Below are 26,399 nucleotides of genomic sequence, written 5' to 3'. Positions count from 1 at the left end.
GAACCCGTGTCCCCTACATCGGCAGGCGGACTCTCAACCATTGCACCACCAGGGAAGCCCCTGTTCTGCAACTTTTTATCTCTATCTGAATGGAAAAGTGTGTCTTTAAAGGTCAGAGGCTAGAGAATGGGCTATCAGCTATATTCCAGGCTCTAGGCAACATTCTTGTGTGTGTGTGTGGTGTGTGTGTGCGTGTGTGTGTGTGTGTTTGAAGTAACATTTATTGATTGATTCTGCTTCCCTTTTTTTTTTTTTGGCCATACCACAAGGCTTGTGGGAATCTCAGTTCCCTGACCAGGCATTGAACCCGGGCCACAGCAATGGAAGTACCGAACCCTAATCATTAGATCATCAGGGAACTCCCTGACTTCCCCTTTCTTTCTTGAGTCCCAATAAAATTTTATTTACAAAAAATCAGGTGGTTAGCCTGGGGCCATAATTTGCCACCCCTGCTCTAAAGAGTGGGACCCAGAGCCTGAATCCATGGGAGATTCTAGGCAACATTCTTGTATAACGGTGCAGAGCCAGCATGACTAAGCACAGGCAACAGAGCACAAGGGTTAGAGGTAAAGGCATAGATTCAATACGAAGTCAGGTTTGTTCTACTCTGTTGCAGCCCTAACCCCCAGTGTGATGGAATTTGGAGGTGGCGCCTTTGGGTGATGGGGTTTGGATGAGGTCATGAGGATGGGACCCCCATGAGGGGATTAGTGTCCTTATAAAGAGAGCCTTCGTGCAAGCGTGCCCTCTCTCTGCCACGCGAAGGCTGAAGGGACTCTTGCCGAGGACCGAGCACAGAAGTAGGAATTCAAAGCACATCTGTCCCCTCACTTCTGGCTGTGCCAGGAGAAAATAAGGAGTCCTGATCCAAGGTCCATACTTTCTCATTGTCTCCATTCATTCAACAGGCGAGTGTAGAGCCAGGTGCAGATTTGGGCTGGGTGCAGGGGTGGGGTGGAGAGGGCTCCAGCCCGCCCCTCCCCCAATGAGAGCAAGCCTCTGTCCTGCTGTCTTCTGCCAGGGTCTGTCCCATCCCCCTCTCTCTGGCATCTTTACTTTCTCTTTCCCTTTGCAATAACCTCGGGTCCTGCTGCACAGAGGGGTCCGGCTGCATCAGAGACCGACCTCTGCCAAGAGGGAGGGCCCAGGAGAAGGTGGGTCGGAGCCTAAGGAAGCAAACCACCCCAGGGCCCTCCCACCCCTGGTGCCAAAGCAGGAAGGAGGTGGAGCCTCGGCTGAGACGGCCTGGGAGGTCGCTCACAGATAAGGGGGTTTTCTACACAAGAGCCCCGGGAGAGGAAATGGAGCCCCAGCACCCGAGACAAAGGGCAGGGATGGGACTAGCCAGCAAAGGAGGCTGCAGCCAGAGGCCCCGGATCAGGTACCGCTGCTGCCTGCTCTGTCCCGCTGGACCCCATCTCCAGCCCTCGCTAGGGCTGCGCCTCTGTCCTTGGCCTGCTTTCCCCCCCCCGCAGTCCCTGCAGTCCCGGCCTTGTTCCTTTCCCTCTCTGGGCTCCTTCTCTGCAGGGCCCACTCCCATCTGGGGTCTTTGCCCTGTTCTGGGGGTGCCCCCACTATTGTTTCTGAGCTGGCCCCTCCCAAACCTCCACCCAGCTCTGAGGGTCCTCGTGGCCCAGCTCTCAGTCTGAAAGTCTGTCGGGCTAGGCCATCCCCTCCCTGCCTGTGCGGGGCTGCACCCTCTATTGGTCGGAAGTATCTGTGCTCTGTTAACGCTTAGAATTTGGCGAAAGGATGATTGACGCAGCTGGTGACTTTTTTTAAAGCACTCTGATCAGTTTTCTATAGTATTTACACCATCGTAAACACAGTGTGAGAAGAGTTCTCTGAGGCAAGACGATAAATCATCTCTTCCAAGGATATCTCAACTCTGAGCAGGAAAATAAATGCACACTGTTCACAAACACCCTAGGTGACCACGCTTCACGTTTATAACTGTACCGCTAACAGCTCTAATGGAACTGGAGGAAATATCAGGAGAAAAGCTCCTATTTTAAAATTAAGTAGGAAAGAAAGCCACACCCAAGACTTCACACAGCTGCAAGGTCACATAATGGAAGAGCTGGAAATGGCCTGGCCTGGTCAGGGGACCCAGCTCTATCACTTACAGCTCTGTGACTTAGGCAGGCTACTCGTCCCCCTCTGCATCCCCGCTTCCTCCTCTATAAAATGGGCATGGCTGCCGCAGCATTTGAGTTCAGATACAGAAAGCACTTGTAACCATAGCCCAACCCTGTGACTTTAGGTGTTAATCCGACATTAAAACACAAAACAAACATGCGCAAGTGAAAAGTCAGGAAGGAATTGAACTGAAATGTTAAAGCCTCTGATTTTGGAGTGGAGAGGTTTTCGTTACTCTTTTTTATTTTTCTAATGATTTGGGGGATGGGTGGGCAGGAAAACCGGAGTGGAGGTGGCGGGATGTGCTACTGGAAGTAGCAGAGCCAGGGTCCCTGTGGGAGAACATCACCCATCCCTGCTGTCCCAGCACCCTCTCCCCTCCCTCTCCCCCAGCCTTCCTGCCTGGAAAGGCGCAGGAAATTCTCAAGGCCCAGGCGGGTTGCTGGGAGGCCCAGCGCCTAGGGCGTCCAGGGGGCTACGCTCTGGGGAGACCAGCCGGGAGTAACTCCAGGGAGCGCTCTCTGCATTTTCCCTTTTCTCTCTTTTGCCCCAGACACCCAGTGGAGCGGTTAGATCGCCAAACCTTCTCCTTCCACTTTCGCAACCTGAGATTTGCCAGTGGGCGGAACTGCGCCTACCTCTGCTACCAGGTGGAAAGACTGAAGCACTGCTCACCTGACTTCTCCGACTGGGGGGTCTTTCAAAACTGGGTATGAGCCCCAGGACACTCTCATCGCAGGCGGGAGCTAAGTGTTGACCCAGAAAAGAGGCGCAGCCGAGAGACACAAAAGCATTTATCTGGTGCCTTAGAATTGCAATGCGGGGAGCACAGGTTCAGGTGCAGCCTGCGCTGTGTCCCGCCACAGGGAAAAATGCCGGGACGGAGGCGGGGGCGGGCATTGGCAAATTGCGGAAGGTTTAGGATGCTTGCACAAGTTGTTTTCCCAATATTATGATTGGGAGATATAATTACAATTGCAATTCATTGGTTTTCAGAGTATATTATGTCAGATACTAGGAAAATCCCTTTTGCAGTGTGTCCAGTTTTTAATCAAGAATGCGGATATGGGGACTTCCCTGGTGGTCCAGTGGTTAAGACTGGGTGCTCCCAATGCAGAGGGCGCTGGGAACTAAGATCCCGCATTTCGCCCGCACCCAGCCCCCACCCACCCAATAAAAAAGAATGCGGATATAGCAGTGACAGGCTCTGTCCTATGCCCTTGCCCAGTGTAATAGTTCAAATCTGGTGCCTGTTTCAAAAATGGGATGAAATTTTAGCCCCCAAATGGTGTCCCTCACGTCAGAGGTGTTACACAGGCTCACATACGCCAGTAGAGGATGTGGAAAAAATGGTAATAAGTCCAACGCCTTTTGGGGGTTCTCAGTGGCGGATGCATCTTCCCACACATTTTCTTAAGTCCTGGAACCGGAGACGCGATGGCGGTTGACTTAATCCCACAAAGCCTTGTTTAGCGAGTCTGCTGGTGGTGGGTCTCTGAGTTTGTCATCGGGCTTGGCGAAATGTCCCCCCACCCGCCTGCCCTCCTCCACCCAGAGGGCAGCCTTTTCAGAACCTGTGTGCGGAAGGGGCGGGGAGGGGGTGTGCACTGTAGCGGTATTATCCCATCAAAACCTAATCTGAGTCACAGGTGTCATCTCACTCTTTCTACTACCCAGTGTTCAAAAAGTTAAGAGAAACTGATGAAATTAATATTGACGCTGTGTTAGACAACACAGTCATCCCTAGATATGGGGATGGGGAGGTTGGTTCCAGGACCCCCACGAACACCAAAATCTGAAGATGCTAAACCCCTCATGTAAGATGGCATCGCATTTGTATAGAACCTACCCACATCCTCCCATAGACTTTAGATCATCTCTAGTTTACTTATAATACCTGATACAATGTAAATGCTATGGAAATAGTTGTAAATACAATGTGGATGTTATGTAAGTAGTTGCCAGCCTGGCAAATTCAAGTTTTGCGTTTTGGAACTTTCTGGAATTTTTTTTTTTCCTGAATAATTTCAATAGGTTGAATCTGCAGATGAGCAACTCTCATATACAGAGGACTGACTGTATACCTAATCTATTATTTCAATTAGATGTATTTTCTAATATATAACTAATATAAAACTTCTTCATGAGACAGTTTACATTCTTTTCTCTTCATACGAAGTCACTGAAATGAACTGTGTATTTTTACACTTGCCACACACCTCCCTTCAGACGAGCCGCACCTCACGTGCTCTGTAGACATGTGTGGCTGGTGTTTCTGCCGACGGACAGGGCAGCTCTGTGGGCCTCCCAGCAGACAGCACCTAGGGACCAAGCCTGGACCCCACAGGGCCTGGACCAAAGCAGGCACTCAGGTTACTTGTAGAATGAATGAATGGGAAGATGGATGTTAGAATGAATGGGTGAGTCGATGAATGAGGGAAGTCGATGACTAAAGAAGAAAAGAAGGGAGGGGAGAGATGGAAAGAAGGGATAACTCATGAACAACCTGCCCCTGGGATGCCCACCCCCCTTACCCCTCCTCCCCAGCTCCCTAGCCCAGCCTCACTGCCTGCTCTGGCGGCCAAAAACGCCCCCTTTCCGCCTCCATCTCTCCCAGGTCTATGCCTGCCATGTGGAACTCTGCTTCCTCTCTTGGTTTCGCGCTAAGAAGCTGTCCTCTCACGAGCAGTACCGCATCACCTGGTTCTTATCCTGGAGCCCCTGCTTGTCATGTGCAGAGCAGGTGGTTGCGTTCCTGAAGGAGAACAGGAACGTGAGGCTGAGCATCTTCGCCGCCCGCCTCTACCACTTGTGGAATCCAGATTACCAGCACGGGCTGCGCATACTGCGCCACCAGGGGGCCTGGGTGCGCATCATGTCCTTCCGAGGTGAGAGCAGAGGGGGCTGGGGGCTGGAGGGCGGGGCGGTGGGAGGGATGGGGGCGGACCTAGAAGACCCGCCCGGGAGGGTGAGCGGGCGGAGAACCTGGGAAACGCGGCAGGACTGAGGGCACACGGCAGGGAGGGGGCAGGAGGGGGCAGGGCACAGGATGGTCAGCCGAGAAAGGCCTCCCAGGGCCCGGACCTGATGGCTTTCTCTCCTCTTTATCTCAGACTTTAAATACTGTTGGAAAAACTTTGTGTACAATCAGGGAATGCCCTTCAAGCCTTGGAAGAAACTGCGTAAAAATTATCAGTTCCTGGTGGCAAAGCTTCATGAAATTCTCGGGTGAGGGCTTCCTTAGCCTTCCTCCCCCCACCTCCTCCTTATCTCCGAATACCTTCCACCTCCCTTCTCAGCCTCCTCTCCTCCCTGGCCCCAGAGGGCCACTGCCCTTGGGCTGCCCCTGCCCTCCCTCAGCTCCTCTCTCCTTTCTTTTTTGAGCTGAGCAGGTGCAGTGAGAGCAGGATCCTTGTCCTATGTGTCTCTCTCTGGGTTATGCCCCCTTGACCCTGACTCCTCTGCTTCCATTCCAGACCTCGGTGTCCCTAGAACCCCACCGCCACCCCACCTTCACTTTGTCATCATCACATCCTGTCCTCACTCTGCTCATCCCTCATCCCATTCCCAGATTGCTGCCAGAGACGAAGCTCTGGGGGTGGTGACGGAGAATGAGCAAAAGGAAGAAAAAAGAATGGTTATGTTTACATTTAAATACGTTTTTAGAAAAAAAAAAGTAGCATTGGGGATGTGAGGATTGAGATTATTGGAGCTTTTTCAAAAAGCGGAATAGAAAGTGGAAGGACTGCCAAGAGTCAGGTCAGAGGCCACAGCTCAGTTGCTCGAGGTAGATCAGGAAGCGAGCGTCTGGCCCTTTGTCCACAGAGCCAGCTGCCACGTGAACGCACCGGGGAGGAACTCAGTGGAGGTTCCAGAAAGGGTGGCCGGGATTGTGGCAGGGCCAAAAGGGAGTAAGAGCCTGGTGAGGTGGGATTCTGGGCAGGCAGATGCAGAGGAAGGAACAGCAAGGGGGAAGCTGTTGGTTTGGAATCTGCCCTTAAAGTCCTCGTGGAGAAGGTCTGGGGTCCCACTGATCTTGGCCGTCTGGGTGGGAATTGTCAGTGGCAGCAGACACCTGTCCCTTTATTCTCCCTTCCTGTTTGCACTGCTGCCTGGAGGTCTTGGGCAGAATCCAGGGTGTCTCTGGTTGCTTCGGCTCTTCTGCCTTGATGCTCTCCCTGTCGGTGTTTCCTTCAAGGAGGGAGGCACAGAGGGACATGGTTGGGGATGGCGTACCTCCTGCTTGTCTCGGGCATTAAAACGGGCCCCAGTGGCCAGCTTAAAATGTCCCTCTCCTGGCACACCTGCATTTTGGTCCATCTCAGGTAGCTCACAGGAATCTCCAAGCTGGGGCTGTAGGATTGCTGTCATTAGGGAAAGGCCAGCAAAGGGTTTCAACCTTCTTGTCCATCTTTCCTGCCTCTCAGGCCAGGGGTGACTTAGCTCTCTGAGTTTGACCAACACTTCAGTGTACAAATCTGATCACTCTTTGGATTTCCCTGGTGGTCCAGTGGTTAAGACTCCATGCTTCCAGTACAGGGGGCACAGGTTCAATCCCCGGTTGGGCAAGCTCTGCGTGCCACGTGCTGTGGCAAAAAAAAAAAAAAAAAAAAAAAAATCTGGTCACTCTTCCCAGAAGGATCCAGCTCATTCTAGAATCTTTTGTTGGCTGTGGCCCTGGGCATTAGGACAGATGGGGGTGAAGGGGACACCATTCCTGTGGATCCTCTAACCTCCTGCCCAAGCTCTTGTTACCCCCGAGGCCGTACCAGGGCCTGTGGGGCAGAAGGTGGTGTGTGCAGGGCGGGCAGCGGGGAGCAGTGGGATGACAAGCTGGGAAAAGTTAATTTGGGAATCACATTTGTGTGCAGTTTGGACTGGAGGTGGCCATGACTGCTCTAAGACCTCCTCACTAGGTTTCAACTTTCCCCAGAGCTGTTTTCTCATCTGGAGGTCTTGGTGGCCACGTGACAAAGTAAGCAGATAGCTTACCCCTTCTCTTGTGCTCCCTCCCCCACTCCTTTTCATGGAACAGTGGGGAAGCAAGGGGAGGGAACCAGGCTAGGCTTCCTGGACAGCTTTCCAGTTCTGCCATTTATTTGCTGTGTGACCTCAAGAGAGTGTCTTAACCTCTCTGTGCTGGGACCACATCTAAAATGTCAGGATAATGCTCCTCCCCACTTGATGCTACTGGGGAGCTGGGGGTAGCAGACGGTGCACAGGATCTGCTCAGCACAGGGCTGGAGATGAAGATCTGTAGTACTGACCCCCAGCCCTCATTTTCCATCCTACCCAGAGTCTTGTCAGGGTACTGAATAAAAGCTAAGTGCCAAGTAGGAGTAGGATGGAGAGGGCTCCCGCCTACCCCTCCCCCAGTGGGGGCAGGCCTTTGTCCTGCTCTCTTCCGCCAGGGTCTGTCCCATCCCCCTCTCTCTGGCATCTTTACTTTCTCTTTCCCTTTGCAATAACCTCGGGTCCTGCTGCACAGAGGGGTCCGGCTGCATCAGAGACCGACCTCTGCCAAGAGAGAGGGCCCAGGAGAAGGTGGGTCGGAGCCTAAGGAAGCAAACCACCCCAGGGCCCTCCCACCCCTGGTGCCAAAGCAGGAAGGAGGTGGAGCCTCGGCTGAGACGGCCTGGGAGGTCGCTCTCACATAGGGGGCTGTCCTAAAAAAAGGGTCCTGGGAGAGGAAATCGAGGCAGAGTGCCTATGACAAAGGGCTGGGCTTGGACAAGCCTTCCTAGGCCAGGAGACTGCATCTGGACTCCTGGGATCAGGTAAGTCCAGAGCCCAGGTGGAGGAAAGAGGATGGGTCTGAGAGACAAAAACCACCCTGGGCCTCCCACCTCGGCTTACCCAGACAGGAAGGGCATCTGCCGCTCCGAGAGCTGTAGGGGAACGCTCTCAGATAAGGGACTTTCCCAAGGCCAAGCGCAGCCTTGTGACAGGCAGGTGGGACCAGAGATCCCAGTGCCCAGGGCAAGCTGGGACATGTCTGCCGAGGAGGCTGGAGCCCGGCTGCAGGGGCCAGGTGGGGCTGCTGGTCCTCCTCGCTGCCTCGGACTCCGCGCCCAGCCCTGGGTTCTCTCCCTCTCTGGCTCCTTCTCTTGCCTCAGGCCTCCCAGCCCTACCTCTGCCACAGCCTGTGTCTCTGTGTCCCTGGCCATATCCCAGAGGCATGGCCACTGGGTCTTCCTAAAGCTCTCCGTGCACCCTCAGTCCTAGACTTTAGGTTCAAGGATGAGCGAAACAACGTTTGGAGTCAGCTATAAAAGTGTTTTTGTAAATTTTATGTTAAAGGTACAATTTTGCAGAGAATATTCTCATTTCTCCTCTGTGGAGGGAAAACTCTCCAAGACAAGAAGATAACTCGTTTCCCGTGAAGACACTACCAAGTATAAAAAATTCAATTGGTCTTTAAGTACTTCTTACAAGTTGTTTCTATCGTACCTACAGTTTTAGCTATTCAAGGGCAAGGTGCAACATTTGTGCTATGAAGATAAGTCCTCTTGTCTCAGATGTGAAATATCTCAGCCTTGAGTGTCTGGCTTTCCCCAGGACTGGGGAGTTTCTCAGAACATGGGAACTTCAGGGCTAAAATCAGGAAGACTCCGGGCAGACGGGGCAGTGGTTGTCTCAGGTGTGCTATGAATGGGGTTTCCCTTCTAATCCTTACCCTGAGGGCGGCCAGTTGCCCTCATGGGGAGTATGAACTTCAGGCGAGGTCATTGGCCAGTAATCGAAGGCCACAGTCCAGAGATGGTCTCTTCAGCAATCGTTACCCAAATCCATCTAAAGTTTTACTAATTAACACAAGGGACGTCAGAGATAGGTTTCCACTGATGAAGTTTGTGGCTTTGTTAATTAGCATAACATATCGGAAATGGTTTTTCGTTGGTGGAACTGGTGGTGTTTCAGTGAGGTGGCTGGAAATATGGCGAGACTCCTCTGGCCTTGCAGGAACAAAGTATTGTGTCCCGTGGTCTGGGCCGTGAGGGCACTCTTGGCTTGATTCCTGTGTCCAGATGCCAATTCTGAGGCTCTGAGGTCATCTGAGTCTGACTCGGTGGTCAACCAAGTGACATCACCTTGGGTGGAGTGTCCAGGAGGGCAATGGGCTGGGGCCGTGAAGCTCCCAAGCTCGTTCAGACTGGCATCTGCTTGGGCATGGGTGTCCGCGTGCAGTGCGGCGCCGGCCAGAGGGAGCCTTCATGCGCCTCTCTGGGGCCCGGCAGGAAGGCCCCTGGTTATATCCACCTACTGCTGTCCGTGCAGAGCCAACAGCACTTATTGAAAAGAACCTGGTGGTTCTGCATCCCCACATGGGCTGGGCCACTTTGCAGTATAACATTAAATGAAAAAGAAAGCAAGATACAAAATGGAATACTCTATAGAGTACAGTCATAATTAGGGGGAGAAAAAGCTAGGTGAGCCCTTCGGCCAAAAGGCTCTGTCACAGCACTACCTTGGTGACAACAGTTTTTCCTGTTCACATGCCTCTGTGCTCTTTGTAGAGTCAAAATTATGATACACACACCTCGGCCAAGAGCACAGTGTTAAAGGAAGTTCTTTAACTTCCATCCCCCTCCCCACTCCCCAAAGAGAAGGGTCCTGACGTTAGGTACGGGGTTGAGGTGCTTGTGGGACCTTAACAGAGGGGTCTGGGGCTCAAGACAAAGATGTGAGAGACGAGGAAGGACATGCCGTGTCCAATTCTCGGGGTGGGGGCACCCCCACTCAGCCCAGGAGTCCTGCCTGCAGTGGCCTCTAGCATGGGCTGGAGGGGTGGTGATGTGTGAGGGGGGAGAGCTCGCCCTCTTCCCTCTCCCTCCCAGTACTCCTGGCCAACAGAGAAGGAAGAGACCCTCCCTTACCTCCCCTTAGGGGCCTAGGTGAGCCCAAGGAACTGGGTTCAGAATGTGACAGAGCCTTGGGTGACACCAGAAAACACTCTCTGCATCTTTGGTTTTCTCCTTCCTGTTGCACAGAAACACAATGAATCTGCTAAAAACAAATATATTCAGACAACAGTTTGGCAACCAGCCCCGGGTCCCACAGCCCTGCTACCGGAGGAAGACCTATTTGTGCTACCAGCTGAAGCAGCTCGATGGCTTCACGCTTGACAAAGGCTGCTTCCAAAACAAGGTGCCACGTGGGTTCCCTGGGCACAGGGCAAGCAGGGGCAACCGCACCAGGCAGGGAAGCAGAATCTGAGTGACCCCGCTTCCCTGCAGCTCTCCACATTCTTTCCCATCCGCGGGCCACCACACAAGCCCTTCCCGCCAGCAGAATGTACCTCCTAACCCCTCTTTGAGAAGTTGATGTTTCCTCACCCTCCAGAGCTCAGCTCAGTCACCACTCCGGGGAAGCCAAGCGCTCTTCCAAGGACTGAGCACCTAACCTCACCTACAAGATCTCCATCACACTTCTGCCTTTCTGCCATCTTCCTATCTGTCCCGTCCCCTCTCCCTCCCTCCCTGACCTCCCTGGTACCCTCAGGTTCAAACGTCTCCAGACAACCTCCTGGACATGTCCAAAAGCCAGGTCACAGAGTATTCAGGACTGCCCTGGAGGTGTCTGTTACAACCCGTCTCCTCTGGGCACTGGGACCCTGATCTGATTCCAATGAAGTTACAGGTGCTTGGGGAGTGTGGAATTAATGGATGAGTGAGTGAGTGAAGGAATGAATAATTGAAGGAAAGAAGGAGGTTCTTTCCTTGTGCTATAGGCAGTTCACATACTGGAAAGTTCACAGGACAGAGGCCCTCGTCCCGAGCTTCACCCTCGGTGTGCGACCTCTGGCCTCTGCCTTCTAACCAACCCTTCCGTCTCTCTGAGAACCTCTCCAGAAACAGCGACATGCAGAAATTCGCTTTATTGACAAGATCACCTCGCTGAATCTCGACCCAAACCAGCGCTACAAAATCATCTGCTATGTCACGTGGAGCCCTTGCCCTGCCTGTGCCGGGGAACTGGTTGATTTCATCAACGGTCAGGACAACCTGAGCCTGCAGATCTTTGCCTCCCGCCTGTACTTCCACTGGATCAAGGTGTTTCAGAGGGGGCTGCAGCAGCTACAGGCAGCCCAGGTCTCAGTGGCTGTCATGACCCGCTCAGGTAGGAAGAGAGACAGAGCTGTCGGTGGACGGGAGGATCTGCAGTTCCAAGAGCGAAAGCCACTGAGTGGGAGTGGGGGAGAGGGGAGGCTGGACAGGAAGGATGGCGGCCCAGCTGAGACCCAAGGTGTGATACCACCTGAAGGGGAAATTCCAGGGACAGACTAATTCCAGGGAGAGGAAGAGAAGGAAGGGGAAAGGAAGGAGGGACGGTGGCCCTGCTGGTGCAAGCTTGCTGCTCCCCTGCCCTTGGGGCCTGACTCAGTTTCCCTCTCTCGTCTCAGAGTTTGAAGACTGCTGGGAAGAATTTGTGGATAACCAGGGGATGCCCTTCGAGTCCTGGGATAAGCTGGAGCAATACAGTGAGAGCATAAGCCGTCGGCTCCAGAGGATCCTGTCGGTGAGAAGCTCTCCCCGCTGCAGGCCCCTGGCCTCTCCACACCCCGCCGACCCCCTTCCCAGCTTCAGCCCCACTTCTGTCTGTCAATCCTCTCCTTGCTCTCTCCCCACTGCCCCCCACTGCTTTCTCTTTTCTCATGACACCCCCTTTAGGTCCCCTCTTCCAGGGGCTCCCAGTTCCTTCCTTCTCTCTCTCTTCATAGACTTTTTTTAAAATACATTTTATTTTACTTATTTATTTTTGGCTGCGTTGGGTCTTTGTTGCTGCGCGCGGGCTTTCTCTAGTTGTGGCGAGCAGGGGCTACTCTTTGTTGCGGTGCGCGGGCTTCTCATTGCGGTGGCTTCTCTTGTTGCGGAGCACGGGCTCTCGGCGCGCGGGCTCAGTAGTTGTGGCTCACAGGCTCTAGAGCGCAGGCTCAGTAGTTGGGGCGCACGGGCTTAGTTGCTCCATGGCATGTGGGATCGTCCCGGACCAGGGCTCACACCCGTGTCCCCTGCATTGGCAGGAGGATTCTCAACCTCTGCACCATCAGGGAAGCCCCTCTTCATAGACTCTTGTTAGCTTTCTGTTTCTCTTAAGGCATCCCTGGCCTGCCTTGATCCAGTTCTTTTCTTGTCCCGGCATTTTCAGCCTCGCCTCTGTTCCCCTTCCTCCCTCAGTTTCCTGCCAACCGAAGCTTTCTCATTTCTCTCTCAATAGCCCTCGAATTGGAATAATTTAGAGGATTCCTTCAGAGACTTGAGACTTGGATCCCCATCCCCTTCGTCGTTAAGAAGTGACTCAAGATGACAGGTCCTGGGGCATCTCACTGCTTCATAAACTGCTGGCTCTTAGGAGCAAGGAGCAAGCCCCACGGTCACCCCTGACCCTCGCCCAAGTCCAGAGACCTTTCTTTCCTCGTTCATTCTTCTTTTTTCCTTTCTTTTCTAAGTGGGTAAATATTTTTATAATTGAAAAAATAAAGATAATTTGAAAGTCTGTAAAACTTGGGTTACTTTCTGAAAGGAGAATCAGGTTTTTCCTTCATAAAAAGATGAGTATAAAGAACTTTCATACTACAGCACTAAGGAAAAATTTACTTGAGAATTCCTAGTATAGGGACATCCCTGGTGGCGCAGTGGTTAAAAATCCACCTGCCAATGCAGGCGACACGGGTTCAAGCCCTGGTCCGGGAAGGTCCCACATGCCGCGGAGCAACTAAGCCCGTGCGCCACAACTACTGAGCCTGTGCTCTAGAGCCCGTGAGCCACAACTACTGAGCCTGCGTGCCATAACTAATGAAGCCCGCACACCTTGAGTCTGTGCCCTGCAATAAGAGAAGCCACTTCAGTGAGAAGCCACTGCAATGAGAAGCCCGCACACCACAACGAAGAGTAGCCCCCACTCGCCACAACCAGAGAAAGCCCGCATGCAGCGACTACTAAAGCCCACGTGCCTAGAGCCCGTGCTCTGCAGCAAGAGAAGCCACCAAAATGAGAAGCACGCGCGCTGCAACAAACAGTATCCCCTGCTGGCGGCAACTAGAGAAAGCCTGCGCACAACGAAGACCCAACACAACCAGAAATACATTAAAAAATTTTATAAAAAAATAAAATAAAATAAAAATGGGCAAAAAAACTGAATGGACATTTTTCCGAAGAGGAAATGCAGATGGCCAACAGGCACATGAAAAGATGCTCAACATCGCTAATCATCAGGGAAATGAAAATCAAAACCACAATGAGATATCACCTCACACCTATCAGAATGGCTAGTATCAAAAAACACAAATAACAAACGTTAGCGATGGTGTGGAGAAAAGGGAACCCTTCTACTCTGTTGGTGGGAATGTAAATTGGTGCAGCCACTGTGGAAAAGAGCACGGAAGTTTCCCAAGAAACTAAAAATAGAACTATCATATGACCCAACAATACCACTCCTGGGTATATATCTGGAAAAAAACAAGAACACTAATTTGAAAAGATACATGCATTCCAATGTTCACAGTAGTGTTATTTACAATTGCCAAGATATGGAAGCGACCTAAGTGTCCATCAACAGATGAATGGATAAAGAAGATGTGGTATATATATACAAAGGAATATTACTCAGCCCTAAAAAGGAACAAAATTTTGTCTTTTGCAGCAACATGGATGGACTTAGAGGACATTATGCTAAGTGAAATAAGTGAGACAAAACAAATACTGTATGATATCACTTATATGTGGAATGTAAAAAATACAACAAACTAGTGAATAAAACAAAAAAGAGGGCTTCCCTGGTGGCGCAGTGGTTGAAAGTCCGCCTGCCGATGCAGGGGACATGGGTTTGTGCCCCGGTCTGGGAAGATCCTACACGCGGCGGAGCGGCTGGGCCCGTGAGCCATGGCCGCTGAGCCTGCGCATCTGGAGCCTGTGCTCCGCAACGGGAGAGGCCACAACAGTGAGAGGCCCGCATACCGCAAAAAAAAAAAAAAAAAGAAGCAGACTCACAGTTATAGAAACAAACTAGTGGTTACCAGTGGGGAGAGGGAAGGGGGGAGGGGCAATATAGGGGTGGGGGAGTGGGAGGTGTAAGACAGGCTCCAGGATGCATTGTCAACACGGGGAATAGAGCCAATATTTTGTAATAACTGTAAATGGAAAGTAACTTTTTTTTTTTTTTTTTTTTGCGGTACGCGGGCCTCTCACTGTTGTGGCCTCTCCCGTTGCGGAGCACAGGCTCCGGACGCGCAGGCTCAGCGGAGATGGCTCACGGGCCCAGCCGCTCTGTGGCATGTGGGATCTTCCCGGACTGGGGCACGAACCCGTGTCCCCTGCACGGCAAGCGGACTCTTAACCACTGCACCACCAGGGAAGCCCTGGGAAGTAACCTTTAAAAATTGTATTAAAAATAAATTTTTAAAAAAACCCATGTGTTCATATCAATAGATGCTGAACAGAACTTCATAGAATTCAGCCGTCATTAAAATGCTAAGTAAAATAGAAATTAAAAATGCTCAAGTGTATGAAATGATTTTTATAGAAAAGCAATAAATATAATTATAATGGCAAAATATTAAAATCATTTCAGTTAAATTGGGACCATGTCACCATTTACTCCTCATTGTCTTGGAGTTCTAAGGAATGGAATAAGACAAGGAAGTTCCAGAAATTGTGTAAACATTGGAAAAGAAGACACAAACTTTCTCCTGTTATTGTTGATGATTTTATACCTTCCAAACCCGAGACTTGAATTTGAAAGGGAAAGAAAAAAGAGAAAAGACGCAGGGTAAACAAGAGGGCTGAAGTCAGAATTAATGTATAAAAGCTTTTTCTCTATATTAACAACAATTACCTAAAAATGGAAAAGGGGGAAATATTACACTTAAAAAAGCAATAAGAAGTATTAAATCCAATCAACATACAAAAATCAGTTGCATTTCTTTACACCAATAATGAACAATCCGAGAAGGAAATTAAGAAAGCAATCCCATTCACAACAGAATCAAAAAGGATAAAATACTTAGGAGTTAACCAAGAAAGCCAAAGACCACTCCATGGACAACTACAAAACACTGCTGAAAAAAATTAAAGAAGACACGGACAAGTGGAAAGACATCTCATGTTCATGGATTCGAAAAGTTAATATTGTTAAAACGTCCATACTACCCAAAATGATCTACAGATTCAATGTGATCAGTTCAAAATCTCAAAGTCATTTTTTGCAGAAATAGGAAAAAACATCCTAAAAGTTCATATGGAATTTCAAGGGATCCCAAATTGCCATGCAAACTCAGAACATGCATAAATTCTGGAAAAGATTCAAAGTGTCAGAAGTTAAAATCTGTATGACAGGGACTTCCCTGGTGGCGCAGTGGTTAAGATTCCGCGCTCCCAACGCAGGGTCCTGGGTTCGCTCCCTGGTCAGGGAACTAGATCCCATGTGCAAGCCACAACTAAGAGTTCGAATGCCACAACTAAGGACCCCGCCTGCTGCAACCAAGACCTGATGCAACCAAATAAATAGGTAAATAAATATTAAAAAAAAAAAAAAAAGGAATTCCCTGAAAGTCCAGTGGTTAGGATTCAGCCCCGTCACTGTCAGGGGAACTAAGATCTCGCAAGCTGTGTGCCGTGGCATAAATTAATTAATTAATTAAATGGATAAAAAGTTAAAAAAAAAATCTCTATGACAAAGAGAAACTTAACAGTTTCTGATGCCATAAATAAACATTTATTATTGTTAAAAAAGACTTGGCCTAACACTCAAAGATTTCAGTTTAAATCTCCTTAGTTTGTGCATCTCAATAAAGAATCAATCATTACATTATTCAGATCCTACAACCTTGATTGTTCCGAAATATTTTATCTGTGAATGTTTGGCCGGTTATTTAAGACATCTGAAGGGTTCAAAAAATCAATCATACTAGATCTGTAATTGCCATTTAAGTTTTAAGGGACTGTAGCTAGTCACATTTATAATTATGTTTAAATGCTTGAGGAAAACTGATTTTCAGAGCTGTATTATTTTTACAAGTTGTGTAATAAACAGAGTACCAATACTAATGAGTATTCCCCTGCAAGCACAAAACACTCCTGGATATTAAAGAAACTATCAAAAATTTATTAAAATTAAGATTGCCTGGAAGTAACTGAAATCCAACCAGGGGCTTAAACCAGACAGAAGCAGGGCCTCTGAGGATGGCCGTGCAGTTTGTTCATCTCACCACTCCAGAGTCTTCCGTTCATGTCCTGTGCCCTGTGAACAGCACTCCCTGGGCTTGTGCAATATGGCAGCCCTGGATGGAAGCTTATCGCAAACACAGAAGTCCAGATAGAAGCTGCAGAGCTCAGAAAATGGGCCCACAGCCGTTCAGGACCTGGGCTGATTCCAGCTTTCTGCTGTCATCCTCAGGATGTGCTGGACCTTGGTCCTTGTGGCCCAAAACATAGCCCCATCATAACATCTGTGTTCTGTAGCTGGATGGGGGGAGAGGGGAAGAAAGGTCAAAGGACCAAACCAGCTGTCTCTTAGGAGGGGTCCCAGAAGCTGCTATACGGCATTTATTTTCACATCCCACTGAGCAGGACTTAGTCATTCGGCCACAACTAGCAGCAAAGGCGTATGGCAAATGTGGCCTTTATTTTGGATGGCCATGTAACTTGCTAAAAATCATGGGTTATAGACTCTGAAAAAAAGGGGAATAAAAAGAGTGGGATAATTAGTAGTGTCTATCCCATTTGTGAGAAAGCTTTTAATAATAAATGTGGAATATGTATGTACTGAGTTGGGTAGTATCCCCCCCTTCCCAGGACCTCAGAATATTGCCCTTATTTGGAAATAGAATCGTTCAGAGGTAATTATTTATGATGAGGTCACACTGAAGTATGGTGGACCCTTCATCTAACAGCACTGGTGTCCTTCAAGAAGAGGAGAGACACAGACTCGCATGGCGAAGTTCGTGTGGGGTGAGAGATGGAGGCTGCAGTGATGATCTACAAACGAAGGAACACCAAGGAGTGCCAGCAACACCAGGAGAGAAAGGCCCCAACTGGAGAAGACACAGGAAAGATTCTTCCCTAGCGCCTCAGAGAAAGTACAGCCTGCCCACACCTTGATTCCAGACTTCTGTCCTCTAGAACTGTGAGAGGATACATTTCTGTCACGTAAAGCCACCCATTTGGTGACACTTTGTTATGGCAGCCTAGGAAACCATTACGATGTACATATATATAAATAGTGGTCCAATAAATCAGCGATAACTAATTTAAAAATGTTTGTGTGTGTTTGGTGTGGGGGAATACTATTCACAACTGTAACAAAAATCATGAAATGCCTAGGAAGAGTCCTAAGAAGAAATAAGTACACTGTATGAATGGAATTGTTAAACCATAATAAAGGACATAAAATAGAAGCTACATAAAGTGAAGAAGCATTGAATGTTCCTAGAGAAAATATTTTATTTTTCTTTCTCCTTTCTTCTATAAATTCAAAATAATATTAACCAAAATTTCATTTGAAAATTTTATATAATTTGAGAAATCCAATTCTAAACTCAATATGGAAAGGGAAAATCTGCAAGAATAGCCAAGACAATTCTGAAAAAGAATAACAATGTTGCTGGGGGGCAGGGAGGAGAATTGCCCTGCCAAGTATTTAAAAACTTTAAAAACATTAAATGTTAAGCACACCATGAAGCTATAGTAGCCAAAATAGGTTAAAACTGGCCAAATCTGAGCAATTTTGGGCATTCAAGTAAATAGTGATAATAATGAATGATAGCCATTGAATAAAATAGGAAACCATGGGGCTTCCCTGGTGGCGCAGTGGTTGAGAGTCTGCCTGCCGATGCATGGGACGCGGGTTCGTGCCCCGGTCCGGGAAGATTCCACATGCCGCGGAGCGGCTGGGCCCGTGAGCCATGGCCGCTGAGCCTGCGCGTCCGGAGCCTGTGCTCCGCAACGGGAGAGGCCACAACAGTGAGAGGCCCGCGTACCGCAAAAAAAAAAACCAAACCAGGAATCCATACTAATATAAATAACTACACGGAAAATGTGATGAGGAAGGGATTTTACATAGTTTCAAATTATAGGCAGACCTTGTTTAATTGCGTTTCACTTTATTGTGCTTCACAGATACTGGGTTTTTTAATTATTTTATTTTATTTTATTTATTTATTTTTGGCTGCGTTGGGCCTTCATTGCTGCGTGTGGGCTTTCTCTAGTTGCAGCAAGCAGGGTCTACTCTCCATCGCGGTGCATGGGCTTCTCACTGCGGTGGCTTCTCTTGTTGCAGAGCACGGGCTCTAGGCACGCGGGCTTCAGTAGTTGTGGCACGTGGGCTCAGTAGCTGTGGCGCACGAGCTTAGTTGCTCCGTGGCATGTGGAATCTTCCCGGACCAGGGCTTGAACCTGTGTCGCCTGTATTGGCAGGCGGATTCTTAACCACTGCGTCACCAGGGCGGTCCCGTTTGTCTTTTAAAAATATTTAGTTATTTATTTGGTTGCGCCAGGTCTTAGTTGCAGCACGTGGGCTCCTCAGTTGCAGTATGCGAACTCTTAGTTGTGGCATGCATGTGGGATCTAGTTCCCTGACCAGGGATTGAACCCGGGCCCGTGCATTGAGAGCACGGAGTCTTAGCCGCTGCGCCACCAGGGAAGTCCCCGACACTGTGTTTTTTACAAACTGAAGGTTTGTGGCAACCCTGCATTCAGCAAGTCTATTAGCACCATTTTTCCTACAACATTTGCTCACTTTGTGTCTTTGTGTCACTTGGAAATTCTCTCAACATTTCAAGCTTTTTCATTATTATTATATTTGTTATGGTGATCTGTGATCAGTGATCTTTGATGTTACTGTTCTAATTGGGTTTTTTCATTTTGTATCTTTATTTTATTTTATAAAGAAATTTACTTATTTGTTTTTGGCTACCTTGGGTCTTCATTGCTGAGCACGGGCTTTCTCTAGTTGCAGTGAGCAGGGGCTACACGTGGTGGCTCCTCTTGTTGAGAAGCATGGGCTCTAGGCGCACAGGCTTCAGTAGCTGTGGCACGCAGGCTCAGTAGTTGTGGCGCACGGGCTTAGTTGCTGCGCTGCATGTGGAAATCTTCCTGGACTAGGGATCGAACCTGTGTCCCCTGCATTGGCAGGCGGATTCTCAACCACTGCACCACCAGGGAAGCCCAATTTGTATTTTTAAATTAAGTTACGTACATTTTTAAAGACATAATGCTATCGCACACTTAGTAGACTACAGTACAGTGTAAACAAAACTTTTATATGCACTGGGAAACCAAAACTTTTGTGTGACTTGCTTTATTTCGGTATTTCCTTTATTGTGGTAGTCTGAAACCAAACCTGCAATATCTCCAAGGTACACCTATACCTCCTCCAGAAAATATTTATTAACTTCAAAACAAAAAGAGTAACTTCACAGTGGAGAAGGCTGGCAGACGCCATCTTAATCAAATAATCAAACTGGATAGCATGAGTAGTCGTATCCGGATGGGGTACCATGGCAACACAGCATCACTTTTGTGATATTCCTGCTGAAGATGCATGACCTGAATCTAATCACAAGTGATGAAATAAAATTTATATTTTAAGGCAGGACAAGAAAAATTAAACATAAAATTCTCTCTCTGCGTGTTCATTTGGGCCTCCTCCCTCCCTCCCTCCTTCATGTGCGGCGTGCATCTGCATTACATATTAACCAGAGCTCCTCAAAGACGGGAGTGCCTACTTGACCATAAAGATCAATTTTTTCCCTTTCTTCTGAGGCTAGCAATGTAACTTTTTCAAGAATAGCTTTCTCTCCCAGCGCTGTAGGGCGTCGTGATGACTTGCTGCTCGCTTTATCGAGGCTTACCTGGACTATGTATCCTTGGTGAACTTTAAGTAAAATACCAGTATGTCCTTTCAACGTATGACCCTTTGTCTCGAAAATGTATATGACTGCGCCTTTGACTTCTAATTAACAGGCGGAAGAGTTCTCAGAGCTTTCTGAGAATCTGCTTCCCAGGTTATAATCCTCAGTTTGGCTCAAATAAAATTCCCCTTTTTCTTCTTAACTTGCCAGTTAATTGAATTTTCAACGACATGAGGAAACATCAGGTGAGCCCAAATTCAGGGGCACACTTCAGATGGCTCAGTTACCTGTCATTGGTCATATAGCGCTCCTAGCTGAAGGGAGCTGGGGAGGGGAACGGGGAAATTGAGTGTTTCGTTGGATAATTGCCACTTCCTCTCCTCCTGAATGATGAAGGTTCTACTAGCAGGAAGACGAATTGGGTGTCGGGAGGCAACTGTTATGAGCTGATTTGTGCCCCCCCTTGAAGTTCACGTTGGAGACCTAATCCCAGGACCTCAGAAGGTGACTGCATTTGGAGATAGAGCCTTTAAAGAGGTGATAAATTAAATGAGGTCATGGGGTGAACCCTAATCCAATATGAGTGTTGTCCTTATAAGAGGAGATTAGGAAACTGACACACATAGAAGGAAGACCACGTGAAGACATGCGGAGAGGACAGCCACCTACAAGCCAAAGAGAGAGGCCTCAGGAGAAACAACTCTGCTGACACCTTGATTTCAAACTTCTAGCCTCCAAAAGTGTGAGGACATAAATGTTTGCTGTTCAAGCCCCACCCTCCATTTGTGGTCCTCTGTTCTGGAGGCCCTAGGACACTAATGCAGCAATAAGAGTGTCAACCTCGGTGTGGAGCAGGGTTGGGGAGGGCAGGACTCAGGAGACAGTCAGCCCCCCCAGGCCCTTCTTCAGCAAGAAGTGGGTACAAAGCTCCGGAAGCAGGGGCTGGGAGGGTGCTTTATGGCTGTTGGGAACACTTTATTCCCTCTTCCCTGTCGCGTGCTCTGACCCTGACGTCCAGGTCAGAAGCCTATTGGGAAAGCCGTCCCCAACCCCCATAGGAGCCAACCTGGCTGGTCATTTCTAGAAAGCTGACCACTGTTCATACGTCACAATGTCCAGAGTGGGAGTGTTCTCGAGGTCTGTTTGAAAAACTAGACTCTTTGTTGCTTGGGAGACCTGTCCCCACCCCTTACCTGTCCTCCTGAGTGCGCCCTCTACCTGCTGCCCTGTCAGCTCTGATTGGCCCCCGTGCTACTCTGACCTCGGTCACTTTGATACCTTCTGGAAGTTCCTCACCATCTCTCCTTTGTTGGATGCCTCCTTTCCTGTTTTGCAGTCCTGCTCTCCATCCTCCTCTAGTTTCAGCTTGACGGTCATTTTCCTGGGATTTTAGGAGAGAGAAAAAATAAATGCCTGGGGTCAGTTTGCCATCTTGAACCGGAGGTGTGGGTTGTGCTGGCTGAATGATTGGACAGATGAAAGAATCAAGAGGAAAGTGAACGAATGGTTGAGCAGAGGAAAAATGTTCACGGCAGTGACTGAGGGCTGGCGGGCGGACAGCTCCTGGGGGCAGCTGGACTGCTGTGCTTCAACCAGACCTCGCCCCGTCCTTGGCTGCCCTGAGGCTCCCCCGACACCCCGCCACACAGCTTCCTTGGCAAGACTCCTTTCTCTCTGTGGTAGGCAGGGACTCCCATCCCACTCCCAGCCTCCCAAAGTCGAAATGCGCCCAGCGGGGAGAGAGACTGAAGAGAGATCAAACTTCCAGGGAAGATCACTAGGGGTGTATGGGTGTTAGGATCACGCCCGGCTCAGACGCGCCTGATTCCACTAAAGGGTGGGGTCCAGGAAAAGACTGAAGGCCCTGGCTTGCGGTGCTGGGGTTGGATGGGGAAGGCCTGACCCGGGGGCATGTGGGGCTGCAGCCCCCAACGCTGGGAGCCAGTGTCTCTTCCCCTTTCCCGTCACATTTTCAAGGACAGCTGGGAAACTTCAGAAAGCCGGGAAGGCTGCTGGCTGCCCGGTCCCAGGCCAGGGCGGTCTCCCTCTGCCCCTCCAAGGGCCCTCTCACTTCCCCCACCTTCTGGGGGGGGTCTTCTTTTCTCTTCCTTTTCACAGTTGCTGGCCCTGTGGTTCTCTACATGGCTTCTCAAGGTCGGTGGCCTCCTTTCCTCCCAGCCGCTCTCTCCCCTGGCTGCCACCCCTTCTGTTCCCAGGCTCCATCCGCACCCCTGTCACCCCTGCCGTTCCTCCCACTTGCCTTAAATCCTTCCTCTCTCGTCCATCTTTTCTCTTCCTCGGCTGGCCTTCTTTCTTGTTCTTTGGCTTTTCCTTTTAGAAGGCAGCGAGGAACGAAGGTGGGATGTGGACAGCTGATCTCTGGAAAAGTCACTCACAGTGAGCTCTCTGAAGGCCCCAACCAGGAGAAACCTCGAGGCTGCCCCCATGACTCCACGGAAGAGTCAGAACCAGACCTCGGCCCAGACGTCCACCACAGAGCTCACAAGAAGAGCAGTGGCTCTCAGGCATGGACCAAGGAGCCCTGGGTGTCCCCAGGGCCCTTTCAGGGGTCTTCAAGGTCAAAAGCTTTTCATGATAATGTTTAAGATACTGTTTGTCTTTCCCACTGTATGCTCTCACAAGTGTATGGTGGAATTTTCTAGAGGCTACATACCATGGGCTATTGCAACAGACAATGCAGAAGCAGACACGAGAACCCAGCTATCTTCTGTTAAGCCAGACATGAAAGAGATTTGAAAAAAAAAAACAATGGCAATTCTTCTAATTTTTTTTGTTTTGGAAAATGTAATTATTTTTCATGAAATATTATTTATATCAATATGTAATAGGTCAATATTATTTTTTAATGAATATATATTTTAAAAATTTCTCCATGTTAATGTCTAATACAGTAAATATTGAAAGATATAACCCACGTACACAAAAGCTCTGTGGGCTTCTCAATAATTTTTAAGACTCTAAACTGGTCCTGACACCAAAGAGTTTGAGAACTGCTTGTGGAGAGATTAATACTGAGACACAGGCTCAAATTCCTGACTCCCTGCGACGTGGCTGTGCGGACTTGAATAGCTAACCACACCCTCTCTGTTTGTCCCACGCATAAAAGTGGGCGCAGTAATTCTGTGCCACCACAGAAGCTTGTGCTCAGGTAACACATCTGAGAGTCAGGCTGCGCATCTGTACCAGGGTCCCACGCGACCTTTCCTGGGGACCCAGAATCAGGGTGACGGCTCAGAGCTGAGGGCAAGGCCTGCTAAGTCCTCCAGTCTCTAACTGGAGTTATCAAGGAGCTGCCAGGGAAGAGGCCAGACTCTCCCCAGGGCAAGAACTAAGAGGCAGCAGGAGCTCGCCCACCCACTGCCTTCTCGCCTCTTCCCAACCAACCCTGGCCTTGGACCCCTGCCATCACCCTGTGGCTTTATCTACCACTTATGTGCCCACCAACACTTTAAACTCAGAACGAAAAACTGACTGGATCGGCTTTCTTCCTTCTGGTTGCTCAGCTCCCGTCCTCTCGCCCTCCTCTCTGATTTTAGCCGTGGAGGGTAGATGGTCCATCTTCACTTCCCGCCCGGCGGACTCCTCTGATGCCCTTGACCTCTGTAGGAACACAGCTCCTAGGTACAAGGGAGTCAGTGACCCTGGGACCCTTGCCAATGAGGGACAGGAGCCTGCAGATAAACACTCCCGTCTCCGGTCCTCCGGGGTGACAATCTGCAGGGGGCGGGGGGGCACTGGAATGCTTCTCACGAAGTCTGAGTGGAATCAAGCCCCTGTTGTCCACGGCATCAACCTCAGTGGCACACCTTATCCTGGCTTTTCCTCCTTCCCTGTCCCTCTCTCCCCAGTGCTTACTCCGGCCCCTTAGGAGTAAGGACTTTTTTTTTTTTTTTCAACTTTACTTTTATTTAAAATGAGGCCACATTTTCCTCTTATAAAAAGAGTTCAACTAGCACTGTCGATTTTCTCATCTGTAAAACAAGAGTACTGAACCAGCTGACTACATTCACTCAGAACTCAATTTCTTTATCGTATGATCACTAAGGCTCTCCCTACATCTAATATACTAAAGTTCTAAGCAAAGGAAAATATAGTACTAACGACATGTTTTGATTTTTATTTCTTAGAGTTCACGTGTCCACCATTCACCTTGGTCTAAGCTTAAGGAACCATTCAAGGGGATACAGTGCAGATGGGAGGGGTACACAGAACCCTCACACAAGCTGTGCCGTGTTGCAATCAGGCTTCCATTTGAAAAATAATGTCGGAGTCCTTCTAATGCCCCTAGTCCTTACTCCACCTCCAAAAGACCTGCCCCCAAGCCTAGTCCCAGACTCTTGCGCTCATGGATGCGGTAGCAGTTTGCGGGGACTGCTGTAACAAAGTTAAGACTGGGCGGCCTGAGCAACAGGAATTTATGTTCTCGCAGTTCTGGAGGCTGGAAGTCCAAGATCGAGGTGTTGGCAGGGCTGGTTCCTTCTGAGGGCTGTGAGGGAAGGATCTGTTCCAGGCCTCTCTCCTTGGCTGGTAGATGGCCATCTTCCTCCCATGTCTCTTCTTATCACCTTCCTCCTATGTCTGTCTCTGGGCCTAAATTTGCCACCAGTTGCACTGGATTAGGGCTCATCCTAATGGCATCATTTTCACTTGATTACCGCTGTCAAGACTCAATCTCCAAATGAAGTCGTATTCTGAAGCACTGGAGATTAGGACTTTCCCATATGAATTCTGGGAGGTGAGGGGGTGGGGCTGGCTCTGGAGACACAGTTCAACCCATGAGAGAAACCGAAGCTAAGACAGAGGTCCTGCACGTGGGTCTCAGAGACGGATCTTCAGGGTGGGATGTGCACCCCAATCCCCCACCAGACAGCAACAGGGACCCTGGGATAATCCCTGACGTGCTGCGGCCTCACCACACCTGTGCACTGGGACGGGCTGCAGACGAAGCACTGGACACACAACAGCTCTAGCCCTGAATATAGAGTCGGCTCAGTGTAAAAGCCTGAAAAAAGGGAATGGCAGCCCCAGGTCAGCCCACTATCCGCTCAGGCCATGCTGTGAAAGCCAGAAGGCCTCTTCTACGTTTTGTTTTGTTTTGTTTTTGCGGTACGCAGGCCTCTCACTGTTGCGGCCTCTCCCGTTGCGGAGCACAGGCTCCGGACGCGCAGGCTCAGCGGCCATGGCTCACGGGCCCGGCCGCTCTGCGGCATGTGGGATCTTCCCGGACCGGGGCACGAACCCACGTCCCCTGCATCGGCAGGTGGACTCTCAACCACTGCACCACCGGGGAAGCCCTCTTCTAGGTTTCTTTTTGTTTTGGAAAGTAGAGTTACTTTCCATGTATGTATATCAATCATATTTTTTTTGTATTTTATTTATGAGAGTGTTTAAAGAGCCCCTGACCTCCTGCACCCACGGGGCCTATCCTGCTGGCCATGGGGCCTGACAGTTCGTTGTAAGAGAGAAAGAGCTGCAAAGGAGACTGAACACACTGCCTCATGGGCCTCTTATGCTAAGTTGAGGGCCAACAGGGAAGAGGCAGAGCTCGAAGCCCTGGGATGAAAACATTAGGGATAACGGGCCCAAGAAACTTGCCCACCACAATCCCCTGACCTCTCTGGCTGGCACTGGAAGACGGCTGACTACCTGGTGACCAAGTAAGGGCTTCACCTGAGGCAGATACTCCTCAAGATCGCACGTTTCCTTCTCAATCCACCTTCGCCTCCCCCTCCTTTTCCCAGCATTGACCAGGCAGGGAGCACACTCCTTACCCAGGAGGAAATAACTCACCCACCGGAAGACGTGCGAGACCCACAGACACACAGGAACAGGAGTGTCAAGAACACGTGTGGGGCTGGATCTGAGGGTTTGCAACTTTGAGGGGAAAACTAACCAGACAGGGAGACTGTATGGACATGAGAGCATCGCCATGTCTCAGGATTTGGCAAGCTGACAAGGACACCTGGCGCCAGCCCCATGTACTGCCAAGATGGCTCTGGGGGGCCTGGGAGGTCTGGAGGGCTCACCCCCAGGGCTGCAGCTCTTTTCTCGGCACAGCTGTGACACCATCACAAGCAATGATCAGATGCCCAAGAGCTTTTTTTTAAAATCATCTTTAATGTAGTTTTAATATTTTTTTGCCTCATTTACCAGATAAATCATCTAAATAAATAGATGCTATACAGTCTCTTACCAATATCAGTACAAAAATAAAACCACGCTCTGCATCTGCTCTAGCTCTCCCCGCACACACTCACTCTGAAACGGCGTGTGCTTGGAATTGACTCGCGCCCCCAGCCCCTCCCAAATACATTCATTTAGTCTGAACAAAGCTCGACGCTCATTCTGTGCAAAGGAAGCGTTCTTGTGCTGAGACCCGGAGGCCAGGCTGGCC

The 26,399-nt window shown here is 49.6% G+C and overlaps 2 protein-coding genes across 2 annotated transcripts; both read left to right on the top strand.

Annotated features, from left to right (window-relative positions):
* Positions 1–1,204: 1,204 nt before the first annotated feature.
* Positions 1,205–5,426, top strand: LOC307193788 (DNA dC->dU-editing enzyme APOBEC-3Ca-like). Its single transcript, XM_079936283.1, has 4 exons — positions 1,205–1,381; positions 2,693–2,849; positions 4,757–5,027; positions 5,253–5,426. The coding sequence occupies exons 1-4, from the start codon at positions 1,302–1,304 to the stop codon at positions 5,369–5,371; spliced, it is 627 nt and encodes a 208-aa protein (XP_079792409.1). The 5' UTR covers positions 1,205–1,301; the 3' UTR covers positions 5,372–5,426.
* Positions 5,427–7,832: 2,406 nt separating this feature from the next.
* On the top strand, positions 7,833–12,585 carry APOBEC3H (apolipoprotein B mRNA editing enzyme catalytic subunit 3H). The gene is made up of 5 exons (XM_079936282.1): positions 7,833–7,916; positions 10,128–10,284; positions 10,989–11,256; positions 11,540–11,655; positions 12,355–12,585. Exons 1-5 carry the CDS (start codon positions 7,849–7,851, stop codon positions 12,442–12,444), a joined length of 699 nt encoding a protein of 232 aa, XP_079792408.1. The 5' UTR covers positions 7,833–7,848; the 3' UTR covers positions 12,445–12,585.
* Positions 12,586–26,399: the final 13,814 nt, after the last annotated feature.

Source organism: Stenella coeruleoalba, assembly GCF_951394435.1.
Source record: "Stenella coeruleoalba genome assembly, chromosome: 11".
In the NCBI taxonomy this organism is placed as follows: Eukaryota; Metazoa; Chordata; class Mammalia; order Artiodactyla; family Delphinidae; genus Stenella; species Stenella coeruleoalba.
This window is presented reverse-complemented; position numbering and strand designations above follow the sequence as displayed.